Source organism: Taurulus bubalis, assembly GCF_910589615.1.
Source record: "Taurulus bubalis genome assembly, chromosome: 18".
NCBI classification, from domain to species: domain Eukaryota; kingdom Metazoa; phylum Chordata; class Actinopteri; order Perciformes; family Cottidae; genus Taurulus; species Taurulus bubalis.
Genome location: NC_136606.1, coordinates 5,530,677 through 5,541,805, shown reverse-complemented (window position 1 = coordinate 5,541,805; position 11,129 = coordinate 5,530,677). Strand labels below are relative to the sequence as shown.

Here is an 11,129-nt window from a genome sequence, read left to right as displayed (position 1 = left end):
TGAGACAATCCATAACGTTGTTTTTGTTCCTACTACGCAATTGATATTTCAATTAATTGGCTACAAAGAAACACATTTTGGTCAACAACAATATTTATTTACATTAAAAGACGTGAGCAGCACAACATGACAAGGCAGAGATGTAACTTCATTAATTGCCCATGTGATATGTTACTGCACCACATATTTTGGTTCTATACATATATTTTACTTAAAGCAACTAGTTTGTCATTTTGAAACCGTTTAGACATAGTTTCATTTGTTTTTTTGCATTGGCCCTGAAAAAAAAAGAAGATCTTCCTATCAGCGAACATGTGATGTTATTGTTCATATTAGTTGATAAGGTGTTACATGAATGCCCTTAATAACCAACTTGGCACAAGCTTCCTTCCCCGAATACTTTCGCCCTGATCTTACCTCTGGACTAAGTCACTTTTTTGGACGGAGAGTAATAAATATAATCGCAGTTAATGACTTTAATACCGCCTCATGATCTCTGTGTGACTTCAGTGGATTGATGGAGGCAATAAAACAGATAACGGCTCAATATGTGCACGACTGGACTGGGAGTTTCCAAAGGTAGCTGATGACCATCAGAACAACTAACCTGGTGCTTTAAATGGCGTTCTATGAAACTCAAATTATTAAACTATGAAAGGCTGTTCTGATTGGTTCCAGTGAAATCACTAATTTGACTTAGTTCAAGAAAACATGAAAGTAAATCAAACTTTCTAATACTTTCTCTGTATAGCGAGTGCTTATAGGTGGTCTTTGTCAGTTCTCATGAGAATATAATAATTATTAGTTGCATAATGTGTCCAAAGGTAACCCTGCATACATTGTCATTAATGTAATAAAGAAGCATATAGTTCTATTGGATGCCGTAAAACATCTAACGATGATTGCTCGTCATTAAAAGCCTCCATTTTCCCCCAGAGTTTATCAGAGTGCTTCTTTCAACATCAACCTTGAACTCAACGTATCTCATCCCGACATAAAGCAAATGGAAGTTAAATTAAGGCCACATTCGTCCTGAATGAGTTGCATGCATTATGCATTGGAGCAATGATAACATTGTTGCCTTATTAATACTTGTGTTCCTTAAATAAAGTGTGTTAAAAGTATTATATTTACATTAACAAAGTTGCAAGGTTTAAACTTAAAATGTCCTCGTTTGCTTGTTTGTTTTTGAGTTATGGTATAGCCAAGATAAACTTCAATGAAACCAGACCCGGACTCACCCCTATGTCGGATAACATATTGATTCTCTCATTAAACGCGGTCTAATCATTTGCAAGGCCATAAATGTGTGCACTGAAGTCCTTCATCTCCATGGTCACGAACACAATCAATCATTAATGTTGAATAAAGAAAAGAAGCTGGCTATAAGAACCAGGCGGCAGTGATACCATCACTGAGGGAAAAGGCAAACGAAATGGATGTAAGGATGCACCGGTGCATGACCCAGCTGGACTAATCACACAGTTTTAAAGAAAGCTAAGCACATTTAACTCTGGATGTGAAGATGCCCGGTGGAAAGAGAGATGTTGACTTCAGTAAATATTTTTGACTTTCTTTCTCAGTGATGTTCAGTCAGAATGGAGGAAGCTGAAGACAGTATTGCTGTCGTCGGCATCGGATGTAATTTCCCAGGGGGTAAGCCATCTGAATTTGGGATCTTAGTTTTGGCTTCTTTTCTTTCTTTTTTTCTTCTGTTTCTTAATCTTTTATCAGCAAATGTTCCATTTAAATATGGATTCCTCTCCCACAATGTATATTAAGATAGCTGTGGTAGTCATAGAACATTTAAAGACAAATTAGATTATTTAAACATTACTAGATCAACTCTGAAATTAACAAATACAAATGTTTTCATTTGACATATTCAGCCTTATTGGTAAAAATTAATCCCTTGTAAGACAAAAAAAAGTGTCATATGTTATTCAATTTACATTTTTAATTTCATGCAACAATTTCGACCTGTGTCTAGGAGAAGGGGTTGAGAATTTTTGGAAAATTCTGTTGGATGGAAGAAACTGTTCGGTGCCAATTCCCAAAGAGAGATTTGACATCTCCAGCTGGTATGACCCTGATGACAACAAAGCGGGTAAATCCCGCACGGCCAAGGCTGCTCTCATTGACGGGTATGCTCTTTAAACTTTATTATGTAATCTATTTAAATAATAATAAAATAAGTGTGTATAGATACTCTTTTTCCATAGTGAGTAAATGTTAGAAAAATTGTTACTCGACACCGGTTGTAAAATCATTTATTTCTTTGCAAAAAAGGAGCAGAGTCAGTGACACAAGGTGTTACTTTACTAATTGCATATCCAAGTCTGCTCTCCGAACAAGCAGAGAGTCACCCTTAAATACATAAAATACAGTCACAGAAGCCCTCATGACGTCTTGCACCTATCGTGAACCTTCCTCCCGTCATCTCATAGATATGTTTTAAGCCATTAGAACAATAATGATGTGTATTGTCTTCAGTCTGGAACGTACAGATGTAGTAGATCACTTGACTCCAAAGCTGAACTTGCTTTGTGTGAGGGAAAGTTCACACCGGAGTCACCGGCCATAAAACATCATATATTAAGAGGAAATCAGTTTTTCCCCAACAGTAAATCATAGTTATTGTTTGCATCAAATCTTATCTCTATATATTGTCTGATTCTTTAGAGTACATGACAACAGGTGTGTAACTATTTCTTTGTAGCTTTACTTTAAATATAATAAGATCAGAGTTCAGTCTGCTTCCATCTTCTCTTCAATATATGGTATTTCTTTAAAACTAACGCATGATCACTAAATAGATAGAAATTACAATAAATGATATAGAACGACACTGTCACTTGTGTTCAAAGTGATTTGAGATTACCAAAAATGAAGAACGTGCTGTGGACCAACTTAACTTTGGTATTAACTCAAGCGGTGTGCAGAAATCCTGCACATGGCCTGTGGATGAATAGCATTATACTTTCCCTTTATGCAATAACTTTATATCTATTTTTCAGTCACTAAAATTGATTTAATGGTTTTTGAATGTTTTCAGGTTCAATGAATTTGACCACAGGTTATTTGGCATCAGTGACAGTGAAGTGGAACAAATGGACCCTCAACAAAAACAGCTCCTTCAGTGCGTCTACAGGGCGTTGGAGAATGCTGGGATTCCTATGGAGGAGGCCAGTGGGACCAGCACAGGAGTGTATATTGGTACATGTGGCCAGCGAATGGCTTTTATTTAAATGATAGTTTAGTGTAATATTTCCATCCGATTCAACTACTCTCTTAATAATATCCATACGTGCACTTTGACCAGTATTAATGTTGATTTTATTACAGGGCTAATGAACAGAGATTATGAGACAAATGCTGCACACGTGCACCCAAGTGTGATCAACCACTGGACCGGCACAGGGCTTGCCATGAGTATTGCAGCGAACCGAGTCTCCTACATCTTCAACTTCACTGGGCCGTCCCTGTCCATAGACAGCGCCTGCTCATCGTCTCTCGTGGCTCTTCATCTTGCATGTCAAGCCATTAAACAAGGTCTGTGCAGTGTGCCTATATATATATATATATATATATATATGTGTATATGTATATATATATATAGTATATATATAGTATATACATATATATATATATATATATATATATATATATATATATATATATATATATATATATGTATGTATATATATATATATATATATATATATATATATATATATATATACCTAATTAAAAAGGCTTATAGTCTTGCACACTTATAGAGGTACTATTCATATTTACTACCAGTATTGCTGACAGAAAATTAAGTATAAATGCATTTTCGTGCTAATTCAAGGCCAAACTGAGGCTCAGTCAGCATCTGTCTGTTCTGGTGAAGCTGAAGGCTGTTGGGATCATCTCCATCCCCTCTTGTTTAGACCCGTTTTTTAGGCAATTTCATTGGCTGTACAAAAACGCCTGTCATCTGAGCCGTATGATGTGACAGGCTTGATCCACGTAAGAAAAGAGAGGCTGACCCTGTACTTCAACGTAGCTTCTAGTTGGGTAATGTAGCCTGTCAGTCAGGATATGAAGCTACTATTGGTTCAAGTAGGGATCCAATAGAAAGGTTAGGCTTTGGCGCACATTTTGGTGCTGAGTTTGTATCTGTGCTCTCATGCAAATTTACTTTGCTTCTAAAAACACATAGATATTGTTTCATATCTTCCAGCTGATATGAAATGATGCAACGCCAGTTTGTGGATATTTATGAATGTAATCACGTGTTTTGGACTAAATCTTTCATGGGATTATTTTTTATTGGACCTTTACGACGTAACAATGCCGTCGTTGTTGGAATGTTGTGGATTAATATGATGCGTCATCGGTTTGTTGGTTGTTTGTAGCTGCTGTGGTGGTCTGGTTTTTGAAACGGATTGCATAGCTGGAATCACAAGAATCGTAGGTTTCCAGAAACACGTGGCACTCGTACCGAACTCGTACCGAACTATAAATAGATGTTCAGTGTACAATAAAATGTACAGTAAAGGACGCCCGCGGGATGGCAGGATATTTGTAATGTGAGAGTATGATGTGTTTTATCTCATCAGGGGATTGTGACATGGCTGTTTGTGGTGGAGTCAACTGCATCATCGAGCCAAGAGTGTTTGTAGCTCTCAGCAAGGCCAAGATGATCTCACCTGAGGGGACCAGCAAACCGTTCTCCAACAGAGCAGACGGTTATGGAAGAGGAGAGGGCTGCGGGGTCGTTCTCCTCAAGCCACTGAAAAAGGTCAGAATAGTGCAACATTTTTTATTTTATTTTTGTTCCTTTTTTAATATACAAGCAACCCTAACCACAACATCAATTAATAGCTTGTTTTTGTCTCTGAATAGCATGAAACATGGCCAACAATAGCTGACATGAAAGAACAATTAAAACTTGCCCAATTGAAACAAGTTCCTGAAGACCTCTCTCAATTTTTCTATTGTAGATTGGTTACTCGGCCAAGTCGACTTGATTTGTTTTCGATTCGCTACCTCTACTTCTTCTATTCTGTTTACTGCCGGATAACAGCCTTGCGTAGGACCAACTACTCTTTAGCCAAATATATTAGCTTAAACCAGTTGATGGAAACTTGTCTAATTTGCATTTTTGTTTTGTGACAAGCACACTCGACTTAAATTTTGCTAAAAATTAGCTTGGAATGGAAGCATAGCAAGTATGACATACTTTACAATGTTAAAAACACTCTTGCAGTTGTTTCATTTCAGTATTGTTGTTGCTTTACAGGCTATACAAGACCATGACAATATCTGGGGCATCATCAGCAAAACAGCGGTCAACCAAGATGGACACTCCGTCACTCCAATCACCAAACCCTCCATGACACAACAAGAGGAACTCCTGCGCAGAATGTACTCAAAGTCTGACCTTGCAAATGTCCGATACATAGAGGCACATGGGACTGGAACTCCTATTGGAGATCCAACGGAGGCAGGAAGCATTTCAAACGCCATCGCTAAAGCCAGACCTCCCGGTTCAGAGACACTACGGATTGGTTCTGTGAAGAGCAACATTGGACACACAGAATCTGCTGCTGGAGTGGCCGGAATCATTAAGGTACTCTTAATGATGAAGCACGAGACCATCGTTCCCTCAGTTTTCTACTCTGAGGAGTCTGCCAGTGTAGATGCCAAAGCCCTGAACATCAAAGTTCCTAAGGAAGCAGAAAAGTGGGAAGCCTCCGGTGCAAGAATTGCAGGAGTTAACAACTTTGGATTTGGGGGTACAAATGCACACGCCATTGTCAAACAGCACAAACAGTCACGCATTGAGCAAAAGAATGGTGGGAAACAGGAGAACTATTTCGTCATGTCAGCAAATTCACCAAAATCTCTGACTCTGATGATGGAAGACACCATTAAACAGCTCGAAGCTGATTGCAAAGTTGATCTAGATGCTCTGTTGTACACATCAGCTTGTAGGAGAAGCCATTTAAAGCATAAATACAGAAAGGCCATCGTTGTTTCATCTGTAGTCGATCTTAAAGAGAAGTTAAGTGCCGCTGTAGGCAAAAATATTCGTCCATCCTACTCAGACCCGAGGTTAGTGTTTGTTTTTTGCGGAAATGGCGTCACTTACCATGGCATGTGCAAACAACTACTAAAACACGAGCCTGTATTCAGAGGCAAGATCAAAGACATTGCACAACGTTTCCAAAGACTCAGTACGCTGGACATCTTGGACACACTTGAGAGTGAGTTTGAGGGTAGTGACTTTAACAACCCACATGTTGTCCAACCACTCCTCTTTGCTATCCAAGTTGGCATTACCACATTACTCAGACACTGGGGCGTCAAGCCCGATGCAATACTTGGACACTCTGTTGGCGAGGTTGCAGCCGCTCATTGTTCTGGCCTCCTGTCTCTTGATGATGCGTTAAAAGTAATTTATTTCCGCAGCACCCTCCAGGGCAAAGTCACTGGGGGGAAGATGCTTGTGATCAGCAACATGCCTGTAACAGAGGTAACTGCTCTTATCCCTTGTTACTCTGGTAGAATTTGCCTTGCTGCCTTCAACAGCTCACAGTCCTGCACCCTCGCAGGTGATGCAGATGCAATTGAGAGCCTTTATAAGGAGCTAAGCACCTCAGCCAACAGTGAGAATCTGTTCCTTCGTGTACTGGATGTCATTGCTGCTTACCACAGCCACATGATGGACCCTATTCTGCCAGAAATTAAGGAGACAATTGGCTCCTTACAGGTGAATGATCTCGACACAGAGTTGTTCTCAACAGTGACAGGCAAGGAAGTCCAGCAGGGAGATTTCTGCACTGGGGAATACTGGGCTAGAAACATTCGCGAGTCAGTAGCTTTTGAGCAAGCAGTGAGGTCAGCAACCAAAGGAAAGAAGAATACAGTGTTTGTGGAGATAGGGCCAAGAAGGGCGCTACAGAGAAACATCATGGAATCTCTGGGTAATGACACAGCTGTTCTTGCCTCAGTGCAGCCGGAGAAAGATCATGAAACAATAAAGTCTGTTGTGCCGAAGCTGTTTGAACTGGGTGTCCACTTAAATTGGAACACCTTCTACAAAGGGTATGAGACAGTGCCACTGCCTATTCCGAAATACCAGTTTGATTGCTCAGACAGAGATGTTATCATTGGAGCAGCACAGAAAAACACAGCAAGTAATCATCCTGTGCTCTGTCAGACAGGAAGTGAAAGCAACGTCTTCAGCTGTGATCTGCTGTCTGACTCTTCTTTCTACCTGAGGGAGCACAAGCACAACGACATACCCATCATCCCTGGTGCCTTCTATGCCGAGTTGGGTTTAGCCGCATTCATGGCCAGTGCCAAACCAAAAGTACCGCTCAGCTCATTGCAGGTCAGTGTCAGTTTTCACAGTCCATTTGTTTTGAGCCAGAATTCACCTGAAATGAAGGTGCAACTAGATCAAACAGAGAAGGAAACTAGGTTCATGGTACTCTCACCATCTGCAATGTATGCGTCGGGCACAGTGGTTTCAAAGAAAGAGAGGCTGATTGAGGAGCAGTGCATTTCACTAAGCTCCATCTACAAAAGATGCACATCGGCAGTGAGCTCTAAGGAGTTCTATGGGTATCTCTCTCAAGGTGGCTTTCAATATGGAGATGTCTTCAAGAATAAGGGGGATGTGCACTATGGAGAAGATCTCAAGGAGGCTTTTGCAAATGTCGCAGTTCCAAAAGAACTGCAGTCTCAGTTACATGACTACTGCGTTCATCCTGTTGTGCTGGATTTCCTCATGCAGCTTCTCCCAGTTACAGTAGAGCACATTTTTGCTGGTAGACCAGGATTTCCTGCCAAAATAGGAAGTTTGACAGTGTTTGAACCCTTGCAAGATGAGATGATTGTCTATCTGAGAGCAACTGACGTTGGCGTTGATCACTTTGAGATTTGTGGCTGCTTTGCAGATAAAGAAGGAAGAGTGCTGGTTGAGGTAAAGCATGTGATAATTAAGTACCTTGGCAGTCGCTCGCATGTGGTTGAGGAGTATTTCTACCATAATGCCTTTAGTGTTATCCCTGAAGGCGTCACATCTGCTCCTCCTAGGGCCTTGGTCTTCTGTGACCACATAGGGATCTCTAAAGGCCTGCAGCAATACTTGGACTCGAGGTCTAGATATGTTGCCTTCAGACATGCAAAAGATATCTTGAGCCATGGCTTTCCTTCTCTTTTGGCAAATCTCAATATAACGGATATTGAGAACAACTTTGATGAGATACTGTTTCTGTGGGGCAAAGAAGACCTCAGCTCACAGGCTGCTGAGGTTGTCCTGCAGAATCTTGCGAGCTGCTGTGAGACATTCCGCCAAATAGTCCTTGAGCTAAAGCGAATTGGCTTCAAAAACTCCATCAGAGCAGTCACCTACTGTTCCTCTGATATCACAGTAGACCACATAAGTCCAGGTTTTGCTCTTGCTGGCATGACGAGATCATTTGCTGCAGAGATTCCCGATCTTTCATTTCAGCTGATTGATGTAAGCAGTATCTCTGCTAAGGACATTGCAGCTCTGGCAGAGGTCCTGAAATCGCATCCTTGCAACAAGTACCCAGAGTTGGTGGTAAAAGATGGGCTGATTCTGAAACCTTCCATTGTCCGTACTCCCCCTGAGATCATTGACAGTTCAGAGGGCAGTTTTACCTCTCTGATGTCTGAGCCCTGCATCCTTCAGACAGCGGAAGCACATACGATGAGCCAACTGAGTGCCATTCTCTTAGAGGAGGAGGCCCAGCCAATCAGGGGTACCTCAGTGGAAATTCGGCCCACTAAGATATGTGTTCATACATCTGATTACTTCCCTGTCAGTGCTTCACATCTGAAATTTGGACAAACCCTATACTGGAACAAACACTCCTCACAGAAACACAAGCTACTGGCTCTTGATTTCAGTGGTACTATTACAGCAGTTGGGAAAGATGTCAGTAAATTTAGAGTGGGAGACCACATTGCTTCCTGTTACCCTGTGGTGGCAACCAGCAAGGTAAGAGTTCCACAAGATGTGTGCTACAGCACCAAGCGGTTCCCATTCCTTCAAAAAACACCCTGTGTTTCCTACTTTGTGTTAGCATGGGAGATCCTGCATAGGGCATTGCCCAAAGCCAAACATAATCTAGGAATCATATCATCTGTGCCTGATTCTGCTCTGATGAAAGTCTTGGCACACACTTCTTACAAGTCCGGTTGGAATGTGATTGTTGGCACACAGTGCAATGGCTCTTTTGTCGATGTCAGTCAAATGGATGTGTTTGTCGTCCTGCCTCCGTTTGATGAATCGCTGATTGCAAAAATCGGTAACTTCCGAAGTGTCCAGCATGTTCTCTTCATCTGTGAATCTCAGATGCAGTGTTTGCTTGCTCGTGAAGTGTTTCAACGTGTAAAGGAAAGTGTTCATGTGCAGACAATTCAGATGCCAGTTTTTTTGCAAAAAGGATCCCTGAGGGCACAGAGGCCATACATTTATCAGTGGTTGAAGTCCTTAAACTTGAGCAGGAAATTTGCTCTTGAAAGCTTTCCCTTTCAGAATATGAAATCTGAAAGCATTGAGAGCCTGAATTCAGAGACACCACAGTCATACTTCAACTCAAAGAAGCTGGCTGTTGTGGCTCTGGAAAAAGACGGCAGCCATACACTATCTGACATTCCATTGTTGCCAACAAAAAAACAGCTGTTCCGAAAGAGAGCGGTGTACATAGTGGCAGGTGGTCTTTCTGGTCTGGGCTTTGAGACTGTGAAGTTCATCTCTCAAAGAGGGGGTGAGTACGTTGTCATACTCTCCAGGAGCAAACCCACCCTAGAAGTGCAGCAAGAGATAAACAATGTAGAGACACAGTGTGGAAACTACATCACCGCCATGGAGTGTGACATCTCCGTGTCCGAGAGTGTGCACAAGGTTATCAGTGTCATTGGCAAGAACATTCCTGGTTGTCCAATCAGGGGAGTGTTTCACAGTGCAGTTGTCCTACATGATGGCCTGATTGAGACCCTTGACAGATCCCTTTATGAGAAGGTTTTCAAACCCAAAGTAAACGGTGCACTGAATTTGCACCATGCAACACAGCGCTGTCAATTGGATTACTTTGTGTGTTACTCTTCGATCTCAGCTTTTCTGGGAAATGCATCACAGACAAACTATGCAGCCGCCAACACATTCCTCGACATGTTCTGTCAGTACCGGCGCAAACTCGGGCTGCCTGGACAGTCCATCAACTGGGGAGCTCTAAACCTCGGTCTCCTCTTGAACAAGGAACACTTCCAGCGGTTTCTGGAGGCAAAGGGGATGATGGTGTTGGATGTGGCAGAGATTCATAAAAGTCTGGAGCAATGTCTTGTGCTCAATCGACCCCAACAGGCTGTTTGCAGGTTTCACTTCAGAAACATCAGGTACAACATTCTATCTCAAAATGAAGCCTTGACCATGCGTTTGTCCGCGTTGGTAGATGAGGCTTTCCAAAAATCCAAAGAGAAAGACTCTGAAACTAAACAATCTGAATCCGTCTCACCCAAAGATTATGTCGTGTCTCTGCTTTGTGAGACCATCGGCATGGATAAAAGTGAGCTGAAAGATGACTCACCTCTTTTATCCTTAGGCATTGACTCCATGCAGGCCATGACTCTGCAGAATCTTATCTTTCAGGAGAGAGGTGTGAATGTGCCTTTGGTGAAACTGTTGGATCCCAATGCCACTCTATCAACGATAGTAGCTATACTGAGTGAAAAAGGTGATGGTGAAGGTGACAACCAGGAGTCTCTTCCTGTTGAAGGCATGGGTGTTGATACTACCAGATTTTAAAAATGAAAGGTAAAAGCAGACACAGAAATGTACAGTAATCAGAAAAACGTAATACTGGATTAATTAAAATATTATTGGATTCATTAGAAGGCTTATGATAGCCAATGCAATACAACAGTATTCTTGTGTTTATGCCACATGGTCATTCTGTATTTTTTTATTTATTTTATTGTCTTGTTTTGTGCATTTTTGGCAGTGGCTATTGTTTTTGTTCATTTTGGTATTATAGTTTGAAATGTTTGTTCATTGTAATAACAATACACCTGTTTAGTGATATATTCATTATGTAAACATG

The 11,129-nt window shown here is 41.3% G+C and overlaps 1 protein-coding gene across 1 annotated transcript; it reads left to right on the top strand.

The window, feature by feature from the left end:
• Positions 1-1,598: 1,598 nt before the first annotated feature.
• Positions 1,599-10,834, top strand: LOC306750752 (phthioceranic/hydroxyphthioceranic acid synthase-like; the record flags this gene model as incomplete). Its single annotated transcript, XM_079234225.1, has 6 exons — positions 1,599-1,656; positions 1,991-2,144; positions 3,056-3,216; positions 3,346-3,552; positions 4,608-4,789; positions 5,291-10,834. The coding sequence occupies 6 exons, from the start codon at positions 1,599-1,601 to the stop codon at positions 10,832-10,834; spliced, it is 6,306 nt and encodes a 2,101-aa protein (XP_079090351.1).
• Between the last annotated feature and the right edge of the window lie 295 nt (positions 10,835-11,129).